This window comes from Panthera onca, chromosome A1 (assembly GCF_046562875.1).
Source record: "Panthera onca isolate mPanOnc1 chromosome A1, mPanOnc1 haplotype 2, whole genome shotgun sequence".
NCBI classification, from domain to species: Eukaryota; Metazoa; Chordata; class Mammalia; order Carnivora; family Felidae; genus Panthera; species Panthera onca.
This window is the reverse complement of record NC_138339.1, coordinates 191,073,451-191,097,664: the sequence shown is the minus strand read 5'-3', so window position 1 is coordinate 191,097,664 and position 24,214 is coordinate 191,073,451. Positions and strand designations below refer to the sequence as shown.

At 39.2% G+C, this 24,214-nt stretch overlaps 1 protein-coding gene across 6 annotated transcripts in view; it reads right to left on the bottom strand.

Moving 5' to 3' along the window:
• The window catches only part of TBC1D4 (TBC1 domain family member 4), a 73,563-nt gene extending 50,952 nt beyond the window's left edge, over nt 1-22,611 (bottom strand). For 2 of the 6 annotated variants that reach the window (XM_078432768.2, XM_078432771.2), the window contains exons 1-4: nt 16,902-17,808; nt 15,378-15,467; nt 11,387-11,491; nt 5,472-5,604 (exon numbers count right to left, since the gene is read on the bottom strand). In XM_078432768.2, coding sequence (XP_078288894.1) covers nt 5,472-5,604; nt 11,387-11,491; nt 15,378-15,467; nt 16,902-17,435 — 862 coding nt within the window. In that variant the 5' untranslated portion in view covers nt 17,436-17,808. Of the gene's footprint in view, nt 1-5,471; nt 5,605-11,386; nt 11,492-15,377; nt 15,468-16,901; nt 17,810-22,507 lie in introns of those variants that run through there. The other 4 variants (XM_078432765.2, XM_078432764.2, XM_078432767.2 and 1 more) reach the window with 4 other exon arrangements.
• Between the last annotated feature and the right edge of the window lie 1,603 nt (nt 22,612-24,214).

The following is a 24,214-nucleotide window of genomic DNA, read 5'->3' as shown; positions in this document are numbered from 1 at the left end:
TACATCAAAATGTATATATAATGCATTACAGACTGTCCCTTTAGCAGGCTCTGAAGCTAAATGTTCTCAAGGAGATGTGTTCCCACTCATAATAAACCTTGGAAACCTACCATGAAATGATTAAAGCTAGATGGAAACCTTACCTAAATCAACAGACCCCTGTCGGTATCCTGAAGTCAGAATTATTTTTTTTAACTTTTTTAATGTTTATTTATTATTTTTGAGAGAGACAGACAGAACACAAGTGAGGGAGGGGCAGAGAGAGAGGGAGACACAGAATCTGAAGCTTCCAGCTGCCAGCACAGAGCCTGATGCGGGGCTCGAGCGGACAAATCGTGAGATCATGACCTGAGCCAAAGTCAGACGTTTAACCAGCTGAGCCACCCAGGCACCCTCTGGAGTCAGAATTATTAACAAGAAGTTTCTAAATGATACCAAATCAACAGCATAACCAGGTACCGTTTAGTATACTAACAAACTTTGACACCACAGAAACTCGTGGGTGAACACTAGCCTTGGCCAAAATCTCTAAGCTTAAACATGACCAAAAAAAAAAATTGTTTTTGAGAGAGAGAGAGAGAGCAGAGGGTCAGAAGGATGGGGAGAGAGAGAATCTTAAGAAGGCTCCATGCCCAGAGCAGAGCCTGGCACAGGGCTAGATCTCATGAAGGTGAAATCATGACCTGAGCCGAAATCAAGAGCAGGACGCTTAACCCACTGAGCCACCCAAGTAACCCAACGTAACATAATATTAATTTAATATTAATAATATTAAAAGGCAGAGCTCCAGCACAAACAGAATCTCTCCTCATCATGCAGGTCTTGTTTCACAGAACAAAATTTCAAGAATAACAATAGTATTTAGTGACATTTTTAGTGTTATTATTTTACCAAGAAATTGTTTACCTCTGTATATCATGTTATTTTTATATCTACCATACTCTTACACATAATTTATATCAAGTCCTTGGACAAAACATTTTTCCATGAAAACATTTTTGGTTTTATAAAATTTTTTTAAAGAGAAAAGAGTTATTTTCCTCTGAGTAAGATAACACTGTTTGTATTTGCTTTATATTTTATTACCCAAGTAGTATAAATTCCACATTTTTAAAATACTAGAACATTATAGATAGTGATAAATTTGCCTTTGATAGATACTAGAATCAGTGAGCAAAGGCATAAGAGATTTGTACAGATTCAAAGTATCTTCCCTAAAATATTTGTTGGCTCCAGGGTGAAGAATAGTACTTTTATGGTGGAAAATTGCTGAGAGCACCTTGAGCAGGTGATAAGGCCAGCATGACCAGTAATAAACTCCTCAACATCATGAGTCTCATGACAGGATGCACTGAGAAGGAGGCTGTACCATTTCTACAGTGCTCTTGCTAGGGAGGAGTGCCCTCGTTACAAAATTGAGAAGACATCAAACAGGCTGAACCAAGGGACAACCAGCAAAGTAATGGAGTGATGCTTTTTGGGAATGTCAAGGTCACAGAAGACAAGGAGACTGAGGAGGAGGGTGAAGTCACCACTACATATAAGGTAGAATCCTGACTGGGATCCTAGAATGAAAAGGACATGAATGAAAACACTGGTGAAGGATCAAATGAAATGTTTAGTTTGGATAATAATATTGTACCAATGTTAATTTCCTATGCTAAACATTGCACTGGGCTATAGAAGATGTTAACAATTGGAAAGGATAGGGATGAACATTTGGAAACTCTCTGCAACTGTCCTATTAATCTAAAAGTACACCAAATTAAAAGTTCTTTAAAAAAGAAATATAGGAAAAATGAACTATTGAAACCTCATCAAAATAAAAAGCTTCTGCACACCAAAGGAAACAATCAGCAAAACTAAAAGGCAACCAACCAATGGAATGGGAGAAAGATATTTGCAAATGACATACCAGATAAAGAGCTAATATCCAAAATCTATAGAGAACTTATCAAACTCAAAACCCAAAAAAACAAATAATCCAGTGAAGAAATGGGCAAAAGACATGAATAGGCACTTCCTCAAAGAAGACATCCAGATGGCCAACCAACACATGAAAAAATGCTCAGCATCACTCATCAAGGAAATACAAATCAAAACCACAATGAGATACCACCTTACACCTGTCAGAATGGCTAACATTAACAACTCAGGCAACAACAGATGTTGGCGAGGATGCAAAGAGGATCTCTTTTGCACTGCTGGTAGGAATGCAAACTGGTGTAGCCATTCTGGAAAACAGTATGGACGTTCCTCAAAAAATTAAAAATAGAACTACCCTACGATCCAGCAATTGCATTACTAGGTATTTATCCAAGGGATACAGGTATGCTGTTTTGAAGGGGCACATGCATCCCAATGTTTTAGCAGCACTGTCAACAATAGCCAATGTATGGCAAGAGCTCAAATGTTCATCGATGGATGAATGGATGAATGGATAAAGAAGATGTGGTCTGTATACATACATATATATATATATATATATATATATATATATATATATATATATGTATATATACACAAACACAATGGAGTATTATTTGACAATCAAAAAGAATGAAATCTTGCCATTTGCAACTATGTGGATGGAACTAGAGGGTATTATGCTAAGCGAAATTAGTCAGAGAAAGACAAATATCATATGACTTCACTCATGAGGACTTTAAGAGACAAAACAGATGAACATAAGGGAAGGGAAGCAAAAATAACATAAAAACAGGGAGGGAGACAAAATATAAGAGACTCTTAAACATGGAGAACAAACACAGGGTTACTGGAGGGGTTGTGGGAGGAGGGATGGGCTAAATGGGTAAGGGGCACCAAGGAATCTACTCCTGAAATCATTGTTGCACTATATGCTAACTAACTTGGATATAAATTTAAAAAATAAATTAAAAAAAAGAAATATAGGATATTATGTATTTTTCCAGATAAAGCAAAGTGTATGTGTTATTCAGCAAATTATATTTTCACTCAATTATATAATTTTAAAATGTATCCAAAAATAAAAAAAAAAAAAAAAAAAGAGAGGTTAGAGTGGGAGAGAGCCAAAGCATAAGAGACTGTTAAAAACTGAGAACAAACTGAGGGTTGATGGGGGGTGGGAGGGAGGGGAGGGTGGGTGATGGGTATTGAGGAGGGCACCTTTTGGGATGAGCACTGGGTGTTGTATGGAAACCAATTTGACAATAAATTTCATATATTAAAAATAAATAAATAAATAAATAAAGCACACACCTGCATAATGCAGGTAAGTATTGAATTCAAAATAAATAAATAAAATAAAATAAAATAAAATAAAATAAAATAAAATAAAATAAAATGTATCCAAGTTGATATACAGTTGAAATTCATTCCTATTAATTCATTGTATGAACATATTTCAGTTATGCTATTGATACACATTTGGGTTGTTTACAATTTCCCCTTATTTAAAAACAATACAACCTTGAAAATGTCACCTTCTGAACTCATGTAAGAGTTTCTCTTATCAAGACAAGGAACTGGTGGGCAATTTTAGGTTAATACATTTCTATCAACTGTCCCCCAAAATGGCTACACCAATTTGCACGACATTCAGCATCACATAAATGTATCAATATCCCCACAATTTCACCAACAGTTAATCTGATGAGTATCTTACTGTTTTTTCCATTTTCATGTGTCTGACATCTAATAAGGCTGAGAATCTTCTAATTTTTATTATTGGACCTTTTAATTTCCTTTTTATACAAGTGTTTTTTAATATGAATTGTGTCATTGCCTACTGGTGGTTTTATCTTTCTCTTTCACACAGTAAGTGTTCTTATAAATTCTGATTACCAATCTGCTATCTCCTTACCTCTTGTTTATTATTCTTTTTTTTTTAATGTTTATTTATTTTTTGGAGAGACAGAGACAGAATGCGAGTGGATTAGGGGCAGAGAGAGAGGGAGACACAAAAACCAAAGCAGGCTCCAGGCTCCGAGCTGTCAGCATACAGCCCGACACGGGGCTTGAACTCACAAGCTGTGAGATCATGACCTGAGCCGAAGTCAGACTTTCAACAGACTGAGCCACCCAGGAGCCCCCTCTTATTTATTATTTAGCTTTCAAATAAGTAGTTGATATGTAAAAATGTAAATCCTTATGAGGTCAAATCTATCAATGTTTTCTTTTAACAGTTACTGCATTTTTGTATCTTAATACAGGCTTTCTTGTTTAAGGACACAAGAATATTCTTATTTTATTTTAATGATTTTAATATTTTGTTTACATTGAGGAGTTTGATCCATCTAGAATGTATTTTGAGTAGGATAAGTGGAAGGAATATTTCTCTCTTTGGATAGCAAAATGATCCAACACTTCTTCCTGAGCAATTCAGTCTTTCCTCCAGAAATTTATAATGTTCTCTTTACTATACACCAAAGAATACTCCATTTTTGTAACGGTACAAATGTGAAAATAATGTGCATTTGGTATACTATACATTTTAAAATCTGAATATTACATTTAAATAGTCCTTGATCACACAGCTGAATGGATATTCAATCAACACTGATGTTCATCATCAATTTTGCCATGTGCCTATAATCTTGCTGTCTACTGAGCAGAAATCACAATTTGCATTTACAATGACTAGACCATTCTCTGCCGGGCTCTGGAGCTTGCGTTCTCCCCACCTATCATAATACGTCTCATGCCAAACTGCATTCACTGACTCACATGCCTGTCTTCCACTCTAGATTGTAAGCTCCTGAAGGCGCAGGCCGCATCTCAGTCATTTCTGTATCCCCGGTGCCTAGCACATTGCCTGGCACATAGCAGATGCTTAACAAGGGTTTCCTGACTTGCATTTCTTCTCTTGTGAAGTTGTTTTCAACCGTTTTTTTTTTTTTTTGTTAGTAAGAGATACTGAGGAGAAAGGGGATGTGAGTCACAGAGTCACCTCTCCCTCATTTCCCCTCCTCCTTCCTGAGTACACTTTTTTTTAAAAACCTGCTTTATGATATCACATTATCCATGTCATCTTCAAATGTCCCTCAAAAACCATGCAAGTTTCATTCCAGTTCTATACTTTTACGGAAAAGAACATATCATCAAGTGAGAGGGGAATAAAAAGAGACTTCTATAAACAGTCGACATTCTGGGATGCCTTTGCTTCTCTTCCCTCATTCGACAAATATTTGGGCAGTTCCCACTAAGTCCACAGCAGTCTTAAGAATTGTGAGAAATCCAACTCCCTTCCTCGAGTCTGCCTTCAGAAAAAAAATAAAAAATTAAAAAGAGAACGAAAGAAGGGGTGGGGGGAAATGCCAGGCGCCTAGGAGAGAGACTGCTCACACAAATCTGACTGGACATGAGAAAGGACTCTTTGGGCCCTGATTTCACTTGGAAACAAAGAACGATTCAATGACAGGAGTGACTTTCTCACTTTCCCAAATGCCAGAGCAAATCTGCTTTTGCCCCGGGGCCAAGTTATACTGTACCTTCAACCCTCTCACAGAGCTTATGCAGAGAGTGCATGGGGCAGGCCTCGCACAGCTTGATCTGGGTCTTGGCACTCTGCAGGGCAGCTGCTGTGCTGAAAGCCTGCTTCAGAGTCAGCATTACCTCATCCACCTATAGGAAGAAACAGAACTCAGGTCTCTAAAAGTTTGCTTTCACGGTCACACATTGAAAGTCCAACGGCAACGTGAGACGTTGTGGATGCTTGACTAAATAATAAATGAGGGAATTTGATGACTACAGAGCTAGTAGAGAGAAAATATCAAGTGTAACCTTAGACCTTCAATTATCCTATCATTGAAGCTGGATAAAGTGAGGCCATGTGAAGGTCTAGCACACTAATGACTTGAATGCTATTTTTGAATTCCACTGAGGGCTCCACCGTCACTGACAGTCAATCAGATCTTTCTTTAATTAAGTAGTATAACAGACTCCTTGGGAAGTTTTGTCTGCAATCCATAGGGAGCAACAAAAGAGGTTAAATGTTCACTTCTGGTAATAGGTATCCTATTTACTTCATCCTTCTGGATCATTTTTAGTGTAAAAACAAATAAAACATGGGTTTAAGCCAAGTTCTGGGGGAAAACAAGTTCCATTTAAATCAGGTCAAGGGAAGTCTGTGAAGCTTGCTCTGTGTCTGCTAATTTATTATCATTTCACTTCTGATTTACGACACTAAGAAGTTCTGACATCATGTTAGCGAACAGCTGGGTCTCACCACCAGGTCAGCAGTTTGAAAACCTCGAGCCGGCTTCCCCCCAGCCTTTCCAATGACTCAGTCAAGAAGTGTAAGTCTAGCATTCTAGCCTACTGGTTGCTTCTTTGGGGTCATCCTCAACCACTGCTACACTGACCTCAGGCTCCGTCTCCCCTGTTGATGTAATCATCAATGTGAGTTGTGGTTTCCCCATATACTGTACACTGATCAAAGTCTAAAACCTCCATATGAAGCTGCGAGGTACCAAGGTCCTCAGCAGAGGCAGCTTGGCTATTGAAAACCTAAGTCTCTTTTTCCCCTCCCCCTTCAGCCTGGCTTAAGAAGAAGCTATTATAGAAAGGATTTAATTGGGGCGCCTGGGTGGTTCAGTCGGTTAGGCGGCCGACTTCAGCTCAGGTCATGATCTTGCAGTCCGTGAGTTCTAGTCCTGCGTCAGGCTCTGTGCTGACAGCTCAGAGCCTGGAGCCTGCTTCATATTCTGTGTCTCCCTCTCTCTGACCCTCCCCTGTTCATGCTCTGTCTCTCCCTGTCTCAAAAATAAATAATCGTTAAAAAAAAAAAAAAAAAAAAGGATTTAATCTACTTCTGCATTTGAGTGTATGAAGAACCTGCAATGAAATAACTTTATTCCTCTAATATTACTAAAAGGAGAGATCCAAACACTGAGCAACCAGTCGTTATTAAGTTGATTATGTTACCAATTTTTTAAAGGCTTGTGAATAATTTCACATTGTTCCATAAATAATGAATTATTCATAACGTCTGCTCTCTTACACCATAACTAAAAAATAAAAATTTCTCACTCTTGAAAACAAAAGCACCACATGTTTAATGCCTTTGCAGTTTTATTTCATTTGCCTTGTTGTGTATTCAAAAGCAATTTCAATGACTTGAGAACATGTTTGTTTTTATTTTCTTGTTTCTCATTTATTAAAGGCACCGAAAGGATGAATCCTCTGCTTAGCTTTCATGTGGAATTATTGTGTGTAATTATTAATACTGCTTTGTAAAGGGCCTCCAATGGAAATACTGAACTTTCACGTTTTCTTCTTTATTTCTAGATGAAACAAAAGCCCATTTCAATAGTATCTAATATGTGGCTACCAATTTCTTCCAGCCACAAATATTACTAAAAACTTTATCGGACTTCTAAAATTTAAAATGATTTGCTTGTTTAGATCCATCATTTTTTTAGATGGCCTATAAATTCTATCATGGGATCAGAGCATCTAAAAGTTCAAACAAGTGCAGCATGAATAACTTAATTGTTTCAGTCTAGATATAACAACAAAAATATCATAGGTCATGTTAAGAGGTTAAAAGTAAAGGACTTAACAAGGATAAATCCATAATGCCCATAAACATTTATGCACCAAACTTAGGTATTTCATAGCATTTAAGAATGTAAATGTAAGAATCACAGAATGTGTAAGGACTTCACAGGATTACCTAGTTCAATTCTCTGGAAAATGTAAACTATTAAACTCCATACAAATTCTGGGTCTTGGGAGCATGAGCCTTTTTTTTCCCCCATACTTTTCCTGGATACTGTTGTCTGCATCTGTGGGGTTTTACTTTTCCTTGGTCTATAGGTAGCAACTTCCATTTTTTTCCAGGCCTATTAGACTAATTTTGGAGACTGCAAAAGTGGTGTTTTCCATCAATCTCATGGTTTTAGTCAAACAAGATGAAGCCACCTGCCTACCGCTAATTTACAAGGGACGAAAGGCATACTGAGCATCTAAACTCGGGGTGAAAAACCCCAGGAGTCATGAGAACCACTACACTGTTTATCAATTCACAGCAACTGCTACAAAAAAAGAAAAGAAAATGTGAGCTGTGTATTCTTTGTACTCAGAGAAGATAACTAAGTATGTGTGGTTTTGCAATACATTGTCTTACACAACTGCCAAGCCACATCAATCGTAGCACTGCTTAGACTATAATATTTAATTAACTGTTTTGTTCTATATACCAGCTGCTTGAACTATCCTCATTTAATACAGGAAATCTCATTTAGTTTTTCTTCTAGCTTGGAGTTCTGATGCCCCACATTTCAGTTAAGACGCCACTGATAAAATTAGAATCAACAAGTTTTAAAAGATTCCAGGAAAGCCCTGTTCTAAGGAATAGCAATGCCCAAATGGAGATTTGGACACAGCTTCAGTGTAAGAGGAAGACATTCTCAGCCAGTCTGGGCTGTGGCCTTAGTCACAGAGCTTCCTCAGGTGGAAAATTCAGCACATTCTCAGACTTTCTACTCTTAACTCCCTGTTTCAAACACATGTATGAGGACAAAACAAAAATACTAAAATCTATAAACAAAACCAAACCTGTACAAGAGATTGAGAATAAGGTTTCATGTAGTTTTTCTTTCAGTGCAGGTTACTAGTAATCAGATTAACTGGCACCTAGAAAATGTCTGAAATAAGAGTCACACACTCACTCAGAATACACTGAAAGACCACCTGATACTCTAGTCTAGAAACGTGGGGGGATACAACAAGAATGAGGGTGGTCGTGGCCTTGTATGAGTCACCATCTAGTGGACTAGAAAGTTATGTGAACAAGTAAGAGAGGGCATTGATAGGAACTGTTAGGGACCTATAAACAATGTGTCGCAAGAGCACTGGCAATAAAGCATCTAAAAGAAGTCAATTCCTTAAAAAAAAAAAAAAAAAAAAAAAAGGCATCCAAAAAAGCTTCACTAGGATGTACACAAATACAAAGCTGAAAAGAAGAAGGGGATTTAAGTGACAGTAAAGCAAGGCCAGGCTGGGGTCACATCCAATGAAGAAGTAAAGAGAATGTGAAAACAGGTAATGAAAGAATGGCACAGTCTCCCTGTTCAGAAGCAGCACAGACCCTGGAGACCCACCAGGTCACCCTCCCTCCTGACAATATAAAAGTGTGAGCCCTGGCTGTGGCTTCTTCTCACACAGCAGACTCCTCACTCTGCGTAGCTAACAGTGACCTCAGAACGTCAGCTGTACTTGTGTGGGCCCCAGCCACTCACTGAACATCTTGATCCCATGTGTCCCAAACCACATGAAAGCAACCTTACACCAATCATCACACCAGCCTCTGCTGTCTGGCCCAGAGACCAGCTCGGGCCATGTGAGAATACGGTCACGAAAGGGAGAGGCAACCCAGTGGGGACCAGAGAAAGAGGAAGGCCCTTTTGCCATGCCAGACAATCTAGAGCTTGTCTTTTAACATGGAGGCATAATCTGGTTCCTGGAAGTTTTGTGAGAAAAAAAAACCTAGAGCATGATGCACAAAGTGGACAGATGACATATTAAGCCAGTGAGCGGCAGGGAGACTAGTTAGGACCCTAGAGTGATGATGGCCTAAGCAAGGAAGAGGAATGCCCAGACTCAGGTAGCAGGCAGAGAGGGAAAGGAGGAGAAATGGATAAGGGACTTTTCTACCTTTACCTTAACAGGATTTGGTGAACAAGGGGATACAGAAGGTGAAGGAGAATGCCTTATGATTTCTAAATTCAGAAGCTGGGTAAATGGAGCTGCTAAAATAAAACACGGAACACAGGACAGGTTTTGGAAAGGCAGAAGAGTAAGGGATCCCCGACATGGTGGAAGACTCAGCCTCAGCAAGGAAGAGGAACCATGGAAGGAGGGAGGGAGGGGTGAGCAGGGAGCAGGATGGCATATTCTCCTGGCCTTATTTTCTACCTGATGCTTACCTGGCTGGCACTTTCCAGTTCTGTGTCACTGTTCTCTTTGTCTTTCTCTTTCTCCTTTCCTGTCCTCATCTGCTCCCATGCCTTCAACTATCATGTATATGATGGCAACTCTCAAATTTCTATCTCCAATCCTGAACTGGACCCATTACACAGTGGTCACCTGGATCTCAACATGGGGAGTTTTTCTGGGCATGGTTAATTATCTAGCATGAGAACAAAATGTAAATGGAACTCTCTTGAGGAATTGTTAGTGATGGGAGTACTCTATTCCCCAGAGAAACAGGTTGAGATCCCAGAGGGCCCCAGGCAGAAAGTGCCTTTGTTGGAGCACCCGGGTGGCTGACGCAGTTGATCGCCAGATTCTTGATACCATATGGACTCAGGTCGTGATCTCGGGGTTGTGATCGCAGGGTCGTGGGATCGAGCCCCACGTGCAGCCAGCACTGCGCAGAGCCTGCTCGGAATTCTCTCTCCCTCTCTCTCTGCTCCTCTTCTGCTCGCGCTCTCTCTCTCTCAAAATAAATAAACAAAACTAAAAAAAAAAAAAAAGAAAAAAGAAAGAAAGTGCCTTTGTACCAATTCACTCCCATTTCTTCATTTTTCCTACTCTCAGTGTCTATATGGGGAGTATGGGAGGCCAGAGTTGAGCAGAAATGCTGGCAATGTGCACCAAAGAAATGAGAAGAATGCTGTCTGGCTTGTTGTGTACATCTAAGAGGTGTGTGTTTCCCCAGGAGAAATGCTTGCAGGCAGACTATATACCTAAAGACATATTTTTCTTCAAAGTATGGTGACAGAGCTAATGGTTTGTGTTAAAATGGTTAGGAGAGATCATAAAAGTGGAAGAAAAAGTAAAAAATGTTAGGGGAAAAATATCAAAATATTTTTAGTTGCTCACGTGCATTTCTAAGTTTGCCTTAAATATTTCTTCAGCTCCAGCTGCCCCCATGAAGGGGTAGGTAGAGGGAGTGAGGGGAGGGTGTTGGAAAGAAGAACCAACTTTTAAATTCCAAAGAAAGAAAATAAAGGCTAAAATAAGACCATAAGAAATAAAGTTTTTAAAAAATGAGAACAGTCGCTAATTAAGAAAGAAAGCCAAATCCTTCTCTGCTGATGTAAGCATTACCTCCTCTGAGATGTTATAATAATTCAGAGAATAAGAGATCCGTGGTCTTCCTTTTCGTCTTATCTGAGCAATGGGAAAAAGAACAGCTCTTTTCCTGTTATTAGTGTTTTCCTACCTTGTACAAATACGCCTGGTCACATGACTGGATTTGTTCAACTCCAGAAGGCATCTAGGCTTAAAAATTACCGTGACACTATGTTTTTGTCTTTCTACTATTGTGCTGCTTCAAACAGCAGAGACCTGTCTCTAGATGCCCTCTTCTTTTCCACTGGTGGCAGCTGCGTGAGGCTTGGGTGCACCCTGGTAGCCGGAGTGGGCAGGAGCTAGCGGACAACGATCAACCACTTACCAAGGATTCACTGGCACACTGGAACACATAACAGATATACTGGCTCAGCCCAGGCTCCGGCGACTCCCGACAGATAAAGCCAAAGTGATCAACATGCTTTATACCCTACAGTTGGGGAAAAAAGTACAGCGTTCATTGGAATATGCCCATTTAATCAACACTATGGAAATCAGCATCAGTTCTATGCTTTCACGCTTCCATGAATTACTCCTTCTCAACCCTGGGATAGGGGACATAATGACATAGCAAATTTGTGTGGTGGTCTTTTGACACATAAAATAAAGGGAGAGACCAATTCAGATTGCTTTGTTTCAGACAAACACTCCTGCACGCTGTGACTCTGACCACAGGAAGAAAACTATGATGGCGTGATTCATTGTCTCTTGTAATAAAACTGCTACTCGGTGTTTGCAAGTAATGGAGTTTTCAATTTATGGGTCTTCTTGGAACGAACAGTCTGATAGTTTATCAGAAGCCCTGTTCTCGTCTATATGAAGCTAAGAATCAGAAACACTACAGCTAACAATGCCCTAATTAAATGGCATGCAATTCCCCAAAGTGTGCACTGAAAATACTAGAATACCTGTCTATATGCATAGATATTCAAGGAGCCACAATGGTTAGAAAAATAATATATTAATGAAATTACTGCAGGTATCAATTATCCAAATTAAAAGTCACTGTACTTTCTGAATGCAGGCTAAATAACCTCAGTTATGCTTAATAAAAAAAAATTGTGAATCATCTGTCAATTTCAGCCAGGCTGAATCCATACATAACCAATCAGGAGACAGCACCTTGTTATTTTAATAGCAAGCACAGTACTCTAAAAAGCCAGGTAGACAAAAAATTTAAAGTTGTCGTGAAATCACCTAAATCCCAGTGAAAAGAAAATAGGCTTTGGAGTCAGACAGATTTGTGCTTCATTCTTAGTTCAACCCATCTACAAGATATGAGACATTGTGCTGGGTTTCTAATAATGATCTCTAAGGCTCCGTTTCTCATTATAAAATAGTAGTAGTAATGGTACCTATGCCAGCAATTTTCAAAATTTACAACTAAGAATTATCTATAATAGTCACCAGCACATAACTTTGATAAATGGTAACCTCTATTACATATCTTGTAATATGCTCAGTCTATCCAATGGATATGAATAAGGGAAATCAATTCTGACCAAAGAAAAAAGTCAATAAGGAGGAATGAGGTTACAATTTATGAGGTAAAAGTAAGCTCCATCTGGCACAACTCCTTAGTGATTAAAAAATATCTTTTACTAGCTTAGTACTAAATGGGAAAAATTCATAGCACCTCATTAACTTAGGGAGACTTCAAGCAGTGGCAATGTCTCCAGAAAAGAAAAGCCACTCCCTTCTTCCCTATGCTTGCCAGGGACACAGTCCTATAGATTTTGCACAAAGAAACTGTTTGTAGGTGTGCATGTGTTAAAAAGCAGGTCTGTTGTTGAATGTGGCCACATTGTATCAGTTCAGTTCTGTAGAGAGAAGTAATAACAGCAGGGCACTCAGTAAGGAGCAGAGGTTAACTTGACAATTATCCTCATCAAAGGCCTTTCCACAAATGTTTAATTCTTTTTCTGCACCCGAAGGTTAGAAAACAAAGCTTGCTTTAGAAAAAGAGGGGGAAAAGCAAAAATCATGTTTGGACTGCTAGTTTTATATATTTGGTTTGGTTGGGGTTTTTTCCTTTTTTTTTTTTTTACACCTCTTCCCCGCCCCCCACCCCCCCCCCCCCCCCCCCCCCGCCTTTGGATGTTCAATGATCATTGCTAATTTTCTTACTGGGAGGTCTGAGGACTGGACAGGTGAGAGGCATAGCTTTTTAGAATGACTGTTGGTGTTCTGGGGGGCAGAAACTACACTGGTTTGTACATCACTTCTTCCTCTATACTCGCCACAAGGTCCCACATGTAGAAATGCTCATTCAACATTTATTGAACACTTAACTATTAAGCTATATCTTAACATTTTATTCTGATGCCTTACAGAATGAGACACCACAAAATAAGACACCTGCCCTCACAAAGTTTATGATCTTGCAGGGACTCTCCAGTAGGCAGGTAATTACAAGACTTAATAACTATTTTTTTCAGGGGTGCCTGGGTGGCTCTGCCAGTTGAGCATCTGACCTCTGATTCTGGCCCAGGTCGTGATCTTGCAGATCATGGGTTCAAGCCCTGGATCAGGCCCTGTGCTGACGGTGCAGAGCCCACGTGGGATTCTCTCTCTACCTCTCTTTCTGCCCCTCCCCTGCTCATGCTCTTGCTCTAAATAAATAAATAAACTTTTTTTTGTTTTTTCAGTTAAAGTGAATATAATCTTTCTACCACATTTTTGGTCCTTTAAGTAGAATTTAGAAAATTACCATTTATCATTCCTATAAAGATGCTGCCTCTCTCTCTCTCTGTTATTAAAGTAGAAAGTTTTTACCTTCATGACATTATTTTATGTCACCATGTAATATAACAAATATTAGAATATTAAAAGCAAAACTGCATTAGCTGAGGCCAAGGTGAATAATTAACAAGATGTACAAAAGCTTGTCATTTTTGAAAGGAAGAATGTCTAACTATCATACCTATGGCAATGCTAACTCTGAAATTTAAAAATAAATAGGAAGTCCCAGGGTGTCTTCTAGCTCAGTCGGTTTGAGTGTCTGACTCTTGATTTCAGCTCAGATCACGGTCCTAGGGTTGGGTTATGGGATGGAGCCCCACATAGGGCTCTTCACTGAGTGTCTCAGAGAGTCTCTCTTCCTCTGCCCCCCGCCCCTGCTCACACACTCTCTAAAATAAAAATTAAAATAAAATAAAATAAAATAAAATAAAAATAAATGGGTAGCCTTGTGTGTTTGGGGTTTTTTTTTGTTTTGTTTTGTTTTGTTTTTTTGGTAGTCTTGATTTTTCAACATTAAAATACAGAAAAGGACCTTGGCAAGATCTAGGTCCCTAAAGGTGCACCTAAGTCACCCCACTAGGAGAGAAGTTAATCCTTTTCTATTCCAGAGACCTCCACTGAGGCATCCTTGCATTCTTAACCTTCCCATATTTAGGTTTAGATACTCTCTCCACTCCAACATCTTCAAAAACTCTTTCTGTGTTTACAATATATTTAGGAAGCTCTAACTTTCAGACAGACATTGTAAATTATTACTGTGGACACTGGTGTAGGCCTACTATGACTTTGCACACATTTGGCTGTGTCAATAATTTCAAAACATTCAAATACACAGTTTGTGACCTAAAAATAAACAAAGAACAAAAATATACCAAAACGTTGTTTTTCCAACTTTAGCATTTACATTAAAAGAAGTTGAAAGTACTAGTTCTCCTTTTACTACCTACTAGGATATAAAGAGCAAACATGACTCAGTGATACCCACAAGTCCCACTGCCCAAGACTCTGAGGAACACTAACTGTGAAGGTATGTCCAAAAGAACTCTCCACCACAAAAATTCCACCAGAGGAAGGTATCTGATGAAGTGACATTACAAGGAGAAAGTGGTGACAAAAACGAGGGCCAACTATTAATATACTGAGGGACCTGGACAGGATTTTGTTATCAGCAGAGACACAAACACAAGAGCTCTTATTTAAGACAAATCCACTTAAAAAATTAAAATTCCAAAAAAATAGTAAAATTTGAAGGAGTCTAAATCTAGTTATTGGATGGTTAATTTAAAAACAAGATTAAGTGGGGCAACTGGGTGGCTCAGTTGGTTAAGTGCCAGACTTCGGCTCAGGTCATGATCTCACGGTTTGTGGGTTCAAGCCCCACGTCAGGCTCTGTGCTGACAGCTCAGAGCCTGGAGCCTGCTTCAGATTCTGTGTCTCCCTCTCTCTCTGCCCCTCCCCTGCTTGTACTCTATCTCTCTCTCTCAAAAAATAAACATTAAAAAAAAATTTTTTTTTTTTAATAAAAACAAGATTAAGTTGGCTTCATCAAACATAAGATGTACCTTAATACATACCTGAGAACAAGAAGAGATATCTTTAAAATTCTTTTCAAGCACAACTGATTTAGTGTCTGGACTGATAAGGTTAATCTCAAACCGCCCAACCTTAAAAATAAAAACATTCCAGTTAATTTCAACTTGCAAGGACCCAACATCTTACTTTACAATTAAATATCCAAATAGTAATACAGATTCAATTGCTCACATATTCACATGTGCTTCAACACCCAATCCAACCAGTATTTCAACTCCAAATATCGGCTGCCTCACCACATTTCCTCCTTTTGTCCAAAGATCATGAAAATTAAACAGGTCTTAAGTTACGAGATACAAGAAACCTTTCTTTTTTTCATATTAAAAGTGATTGTCTTTTTAAAAACATGCAACCTTTCCTCACTTCACGATTTCTAAAGCACCAATTATTATATTATAATTGATAATCATACTTCCTCCCAAATGGTCAAAAGATAGTATTTGCAATTGGACAAATTAGTTAAAATTTTTGAAAACCAACAACCAGAGAAATTAACGTCAATTCCTGTTGCTAGTTAAAAAAACGAATAAATCCGACAGCCCCAAAAGAGAGTAAGCTCAGTGAGAGTTATCACCCAAGAAAAGACCATGGACACTTTTCATTACATGCCTAGAGTTATCAAAAACAAAAGAGGGCAAAACAAAAGAACCCATGAACCTCTGATAGGTCAGGATTACACACAGGGATTGTTTACCAAGGTACACTGTGGAATTTCCTTGCTAGGGTTCGTTACCACAAGATAAAAGGACAGTCACTCTTTTTTTTTTTTTTTTTTTTTTTTTTTTTTCAGGAAAAGTCAGATCTTACAAGCTGAGGACTAAAGAACCTTTCCAGGGCTTTGTTTTCACTGAATTTCTTTTAGGTGCAACTTGGCATTTTCTATCTCCTGTACAAATTCGAAAACTACTTTTTAGAATGAAGATGTATCTTTTACATCTATAATACAGTCTGTACCACATTAGTTTAGTAACGGATCCAGTAAGTAGTCAGGCCCATGATGTTTCTTTAACCTTCTTCTTGGGTATAACAGAAGGAATTGGTGTGTTCTCATCTGAAAATACACCTGTGAGTCTCTAGACTTTTCCTTCTCTAAAGAAAACTTTCTCTAACCCCATGCCTATCTCACTTTCCTAGATTCACATCTTTAAATCCGCTGTAAGACTGGCTTTCTGCAGCTGTGTAAGAGACAGCCAACAACTTCCATTTAAGATCAATCTAAGGCAAACGCTGGGGGCACGAAGGAGAATCTACTTCATTGCTTTTTTTTCTCCGTCTCTCTGTGTCCTGTTCCCTCATTGCTTAAAATCCGCATTCCAGGTCTTCCTCGCAGCCCTGTTCTGCTCGCCTTTGCTCTTTTCTCCACCAGTCTAGTCTTCAGGCAGGGAAGAGCGGAGCCTGGAGGAGCGAGCGCAGAGCGCGGAACAGGGCGGGGCCGGCCCGGTCAGCGCTGCGCGAGGGAGCCCCGCCCGCATCCTCCCCTCCCCCCAACCCCGCCGGGGCGGCACCTGGAACAGCATCGTCCTATTCTTCTCCGAATCCGAGGGCTGTACGTGACTCGGCGCGCTGGCGTGTCTCCTCCGCGGCTGTGGTTTTTGGCTGTTCTCCTGAACCTTCCTTTGTAAGACGCCAGTGACACTGCTGCACCGAGACCGGAACTCCTGCTGTTCGTCAAAGCCACAATCTTCCAAAATCCGCTCCGGGAAGCCAACTCGAGAGCTGGGCAGCCCAGGCTGGCCGGCCGCGGCTGCGAAGGCAGGCTGGATGCTGGGGAGGCCATCCCCTTCCTCCGCCAGGACTTCTGAGGCTGCGGCCTCGAAGACCACCGGATCATCGCCCGCCTCCGCGCCGCCGCGCTGCTCGCCCTGGCTCTTCAGGCGCTGCTGCTCGTGCAGGCTGAACTTCTCGATGCAGTCGTCGATGAGGCTCGACGGGGCCTTCTTGTGGGTCACGGTCACCTTTCCGCAGTACAAGACCTCGAACTTCTGAGAGTTGTAAAAGGCATCCTCGTTGTCTTTGCTGGCTTTGGCATCCTCTTTCATGGCAGCTTTCGATAACTGCCTTATGCTGCTTATAACGTCAGGAACCTGGAAAAGAATTTAAAATCCACATCTCAGTTGAATATTTATTTAGAGACCATTTGCATTTACCCAGACTTGTTCTTTTCACACAGAATGCATTCCCATTCTAAATGATAACATATAGAAAGGAAGTCAGACCCCACACAAGGTAAAACTTAAATTACACTGTCAGACATAAATGGTTTAAAAGTAGGATAGAAATTTAATATCAGTATTATACTTTCCCATTTTAAATGCATTTGTTTCCCAAAAACAAAACAGATTAAATAGGCCACCGCCAGCCTTTAATAAATCATAATATATCCTTTGAGTAGTCTGAAAAGTTACAATGATGGGTCAGTTTTAAAAAATTAAGATTTAAACAAAAGTATACACTAACAGATATCAACCAGGACTGAAAAAATAAATGAAATAAATAAATAAATAAATAAATAAAAGTTATTATAAGTCTCAGCTAAAAGGAACCAATGCTTCAACAATGAGGATAAAATAAACTTTCTGGATAAGGACGTTAAGATCCAGACACTTCTCATCTGCATATTAAAAGCATAGTAAGATACCATTACATACCCATTAGAATGGCTAACAACAAAAAGATGAAGGACCCGCTGGGGTGTGGAGCTCTCATACACTGTATGCAGAAATGTAAAATGGCAAAACCACATTGGAAAATCTTTGGGGAGTTTCTCCGGAGTTAAGTGTAGATCTATCTCATGACCCAGTAATTCCACTCCTAGAAATTGAGCTAAGAGTCCTGAAAACGTATGTCCACAACAAAAGCTAGTCCACAAATACTCATAGAAGCCTTACTCACAATACCCAAAATAACCAACCCAAATGTTCATCAACAAGTGAACACTCACTAAGCATCAGGGAAATGCAAATCAAAACCACAATGAGATATATCATCTCACCAAATGGTTATCATTGAAAAACACAAGAGAGAAGTACCGGCAAGAATCTGGAGAAAAGGGAATCCCCATGTTGTGTCAGTGGGAACGTAAACTGGTGCAGGTAGTATGGAAAACAGTATGGAGTTTCCTCAAGGTACTAACCATGGAACTTTTATATGATCTACCAATTTCACTTCTGGGTATATATCTAAAGGAAACAAAAATCACTATATCAAAAAAGATACCTGCACCCCCATTATTAACAATAGCCAAGACATGGAAACAACCTCAGTGTCTGTCCATAATTAATAGATTTAAAAAAAATACAGATATAAATATAAATGCACGGTGGAATATTATCAAGCCATAAAAAAGGAAATCTGCCATTTGTAGCAACATGAATGGACCTCAAGAGCATTATGCTAATTGAAATAAGTCAGAGAGAGAAAGACAAATACTACATGATCTTAATTATATGTGGAATTTTTAAAAACTGAACTCACAAAGAAAACAGATTGGTGGCTGTCAGAGGCAAAGGAGGTAAGGGGTGGAGGTGTGCTAGGAATGGGTGAAGGTGGTTAAAAGGTACAAACTTATAGTTATAAATAAGTTCTGGGATGTCATATATAACATAGTGACCATAGTTAATAATACTACATTATATATTTGAAAGTCGCTGCAGAAGTAGATCTTAAAAGCTCTCATCACAAGAAAAAACCTGTAACTATGTGGTGAATGATGTTAAAATGATTTTGGCAATCATTTTCCAATATATACATGTATCAAATCCTTATACACCTTGAGCTAATACAACCTTGTATGTCAATTATGTCTCAATAAAACTGAAGAAAAAAAAAGCAAGCAGCTAAAATGTGGTACATTCATACAACAGAATACAAATCTTCATCTCTCACTTGGTTTATTGCACACATCTTTTAACTGGTGTCCCTTGCCCCCTTCAACCTACTCTCAAAAGCCAAAAGATCCTTTTTAAACTGAAGTAGAATCCTTTTTAAACTTACTTCACATTACTCACCTGCAAATCCTCCAAGCTGCCCATTTCGTTAAAAGACAAGATCCTAACAATGCCCTAAGGCCCCCTCGCCATTTGCATGTGATAAATGTATAGATTAAATATGCCCTGTGGCCACATGTCCTCCATATGACCTTTAGTCAACCTAGATTTTCATCTTGTCATCCTAACCCCATTTCCTAGGACCTTACTCCTAAACTCCATCGCACTCTGCAGCAGCCATACTGGCCTCCTCAGAGCCATTCCTGGGACATGCCCGCCACATTCCTCCCTCAAGGGCTCTGAGCTCCACGCTCCTCCCCTAGTTAACTGCATGGCTCACTCTCTCACCTCATTAAATCCATGCTAATACCACCTTGTGAGGCAGCACCCACCCCCACACCAAAACACACGCACATGCACACGCACGCACTTGCACGCATACTGACATAGCCAGCATTCCCTGGATTTTTCCCCACTTCATTACTCTCTCTATATAGCACTTATCTCTTTTAACATTCTGTATAATTTATCTTCCAGAAATGTAGGCCCTACGAGGGCAGTGATTTCTGTCTTTTGTGTGTGTTTTTTTTCTTTCATGTTTTCCTTGTATCCCAGAACCTAGAATGATTCCTGGTACAAAGTACATACTTATGTTGGCCAACGGAAAAAAAAAAACAAGAACTTTCTGGATAATTTTTACCTTTGGGAAAGAAGATAATTTTATATTCAGGGCTGCTTCACATTTAGACATACGTGATAGATCTTCAAATCTTCTAGCACCAATTCTAAAACCGGAACTTCACATAATTATTTGGGATATACTGCCGGAACACTCACAGGTTAAAATCATAAGAATTTTGGGGCTCCTGGGTGGCTCAGTCAGGCAACCGACTTTGGCTCAGGTCATGATCTCGTGGTTTGTGAGTTCGAGCCCCACGTTGGGCTCTGTGCTGACAGCTCAGAGCCTGGAGCCTGCTTCAGATTCTGTGTCTCATACTCTCTCTGCCCCTCCCCTACTTGTGCTCTGTCTCTCTCTGTCTCTCAAAAATAAATAAATGTAAAAAAAAATTTTTTTTTAAATCATAAGAATTTCAGCTTGCTGGTCAAGTACTTCCTTTGAAAGAATAAAGTCCAAATGCTATAGTTTCAGTGATTACCCTGAACACTTGACCTATCTTGGGAAAGAAGTCAGGTGTTTTGTACTAACACATGACCAGCAACCTTAGGCCCCTGTCCTTTTCTTTTTGCCTTAGTATCTGACAAGGGCCAAAGCTAAGGAGAGTGAGATAGACATTCAACCCTACGAAATGCAAAATGTTTCTAGCGGCTATTAGGCCAAACCCTGAGACAGATGGATGCCTTCTTCCTCACTAACCATATTTCACGAAATACTTTTCATCTAATTTTGCAACCCAAGTGTTCCTAAGTTTCCAAAGTGTCTCTGTAGAGTGCAGAAGAAATAATCTGACTTGTTAACTGCACCATGAAATACAGATTCTAGTTACCTTTAATATTCTCTCTCAGGTCATGACTATCAACAGCTTTCCATGACCTGGTGAACTGACCTAGCAACACCCGACTCTGTTTTTGCTTATTGTTACATGGCAAACACACATAAAACATTATACAGCCCCTGCCAACACGCTCAGAGCCCACACGGGGAGGGAGACCCTGATAAAGCAAGGTCAGTAAAATATCAATAGTGAGGAAATGAGTTATTAGAGAAACATGAAAACCTATGAGACATTTAATTGGAGAGGTCAATCAGAAGCAGCACAAAAGAAAGAAAACGCAGTCTAGTACCATGATATTTTGGGAAAACGGCATTCTCCTCTAGGACAGTGTTGATATTTTTTATGTACATTTCTACATTTTTAATGAATTTGACTCTTTGTAGGTACTGAATGTTTCAACCTCATTTCCCGCCCCCCCCCCCCCACTATTATTATACTGTAAACTCCTAAGTGGAGGACTGAGTGGTGGTGATTTTGTTCTTACTAGAATTCTTCCATGTGACCACTGGGAAAGTATTCTGTGCTCAGAAGAAACTGAGTGACTATTGTCAGCAAACAGAGGTAATAAATAGCAGCAAACAACTGCCTAGAATCCTGATAAAAGTTCTCTAGGACTGATACCAGCTTAGTAAATTCCTGTTGCTAACTTGAAATCTGGTACCCCAAAAGAGGAAAGCCATAGCTTTTCACTCTGCTCAGTGCTCACCCAACTAGGAAGTGAATATATGGGTCAGGAATGTCTCCAGATGCCATAGAGCACCTCAAACTACACAGTCTAGGTGCAAAATCTAGTTATTCATACCCTAGCTGTGAATCATGCCAATGTGCAGAACCTGACCATGTCATATGGAGCCTGATGAGGATTTCATGCCAACTAAAGGCAAAGGTTTTATCCTGTAGCAGCACATAATCTTTAACACAAAACAATGATAATGAAAAAGACTAGCCAAACTAGGGATCGAGAGATTTGTAGTCTACCCCCAGCTCTGCCAGGAATTTGTGATATTCTGTATCCGAGAGTTTCCCTACCAGTGAAAGGGGGTGGAGGGGGGGGCGAGATAGATGGTCAATAAGACCTCATCCAGACCCAAATTTCTGTGAGTTTATTTTTGCACCAATGTCAATACAGGAACAAGGAGATGGAAAATCAACTCTACTATTAAACCAGAAATAGTATAAGTCATTGAAATGATTCGTTTTCATTAACACACAAGAGTCGATTCAGCAAACAATAAATAAGCAGGGCTTTTTTTCAAATGCCTCATAATATCAAGAAAAAGCACAGTGCCACCTTTAGCCAGTATGTTGTTGTTACACCTTCAGTGATCTCACTAAAAGAATTTAGATTCAAGTATTAAAAGGCAGACAATAGCAATTCCTCACTCTAGAGAGAAAAACAAAAAAATGTCACTAGATCCCTAGATGCCATGCTGTGGTTTCTCATTATCATGATTAGTTATCACACTCCAAGAAATCCAGGGGTATTATAAAAATTATACTCCACCTGACTTCAAAAGAAAACAAATTTTACAAGAACCACAACTGATATTTAAAGGCCTAAGCAAACACTGGAGAAAAATCTGGATAGTAAAAAGCACTAGGGAAAGGTACCTTTGGTCATGAAGCCAGTTGAAAGTCATTCTCCAAGAGCTCTAGATATGCCAAAGTGATGTAGTCCTCAGAATTGGCCTTTTGTCACACTTCAAAAGTTCTCTCTCTTTTTAAATAAGCCGGTGGTAATTCCGTTATATTTGTTAAAGTCCACGTTATCACTATGCAGCCAATTATAAAAGTCCCCAGGAATAACTGTGATTGCTTCAAAAGTAAAGTATTTCCTGACTCTGCAATCAGGAAACACACTGATTGTTCAGAACTAAAGAGCAGAAGCTTTAGCTTTCTTTAAAAAGAAACATTTTAAATTTGACAACTATTGTCTTTCTTAAGCTGCTTAAATAATCATAAGTGTCTAAGGCTTATTAATTATGAAGACAAGAGAAGATTATAGTACAATGTCTTTTTTACACAAAAAAATGGTGAACAGATGAACCTCAGTAAGCACTTAAAATGGATATAAATATGAGTATGAGAATAAACTTAAACCATAGTTAGGGCAAAAAATAACTAGGCAAATTCTTTTACAATCAATATGAGCTTAACTGCTTGACTCATTATTAATCATTTTATAATACTTATAGTAGGCACAGAAAAATTTAGATAAGTACAAAAAAGACGGGGGAAAGGATTCTTAAAAGTTGAGGAAATACACTAGGAAACATTTCAAGTAAACTGATAAAGCTGCCTAATGATAAGAACTGAAAATTTAAACTAGTCTCAAAGAGAGACAGTATGGAAAAGAAATATATTTGCTTTGGAAGTAATACATGCCTTTAGGGAGAGGGCAGATTTCCCTCCTAAGTATGTTTTACTCAAACTTTTAAGTGGCACCTGGCTGGCTCAGTCAGAAGAACCTGCAGCTCTTGATCTCAGGGTCATGAGTTCGAGCCCCACAATGGGTATAGAGATTACTTAAATAAATAAAAATTAAAAAAAAAAAAAGATCAGTTTAGCATTTTGAGAAAAGACTGATTTGATCACTTGATGTTATAATTTCTGTTTGGCTTTCAAAAGCTTATCTTCAACCAATGGAAAGTGATAAGCCAGCATATATGTGCCATGAAATAGTTCACCTATGCTAAGGAAACACTACCCATTACCTGAAAGTGCAGAAGTTTTTCCAGCCCCAGTGACTTTGGAAGCATAGTCTGTGTTGTCATTTTTAAGGTGAGGCTGTCTGACAATCTCAACAGGAAATAAAATTGATTTTTTTAAACCATCTTAACTTTTACCTGAAAGTACTTAAGCAATTCTTTGTATTTGGTTAAAAATATAAATTATAGGGGCACCTGGATGGCTCAGTCAGTTGAGCATCTGACTTCGGCTCAGGTCATGATCTCGTGGTTCACAAATTCCAGCCCCACATCAGACTCTGCGCTGACAGCTCAGAGCCTGGAGCCTGCTTTGGATTCTATGTCTCCCTCTCTTTCTGCTCCTCCCCAGCTCGTGCTCTCTCAGAAATAAATAAAAACATTAAAAATACATATTATTACTTAAGGTAAATTTTGCATGATAAAAAGAGGTCTCACTATCACTAGGTCTAGATTCAAAATTACTAGAGTAATGCAGGGTTTTTAAACTCACATAATTATAAAACTAAAGGTTCCCTTATGGAATCACTGATCCCCACTATCTTGTTTTATAGATGTGGAAGCAAGCTATTTACATCAAAGTTAAACCAATAAAGGGGGGGGGGGGGAGGGG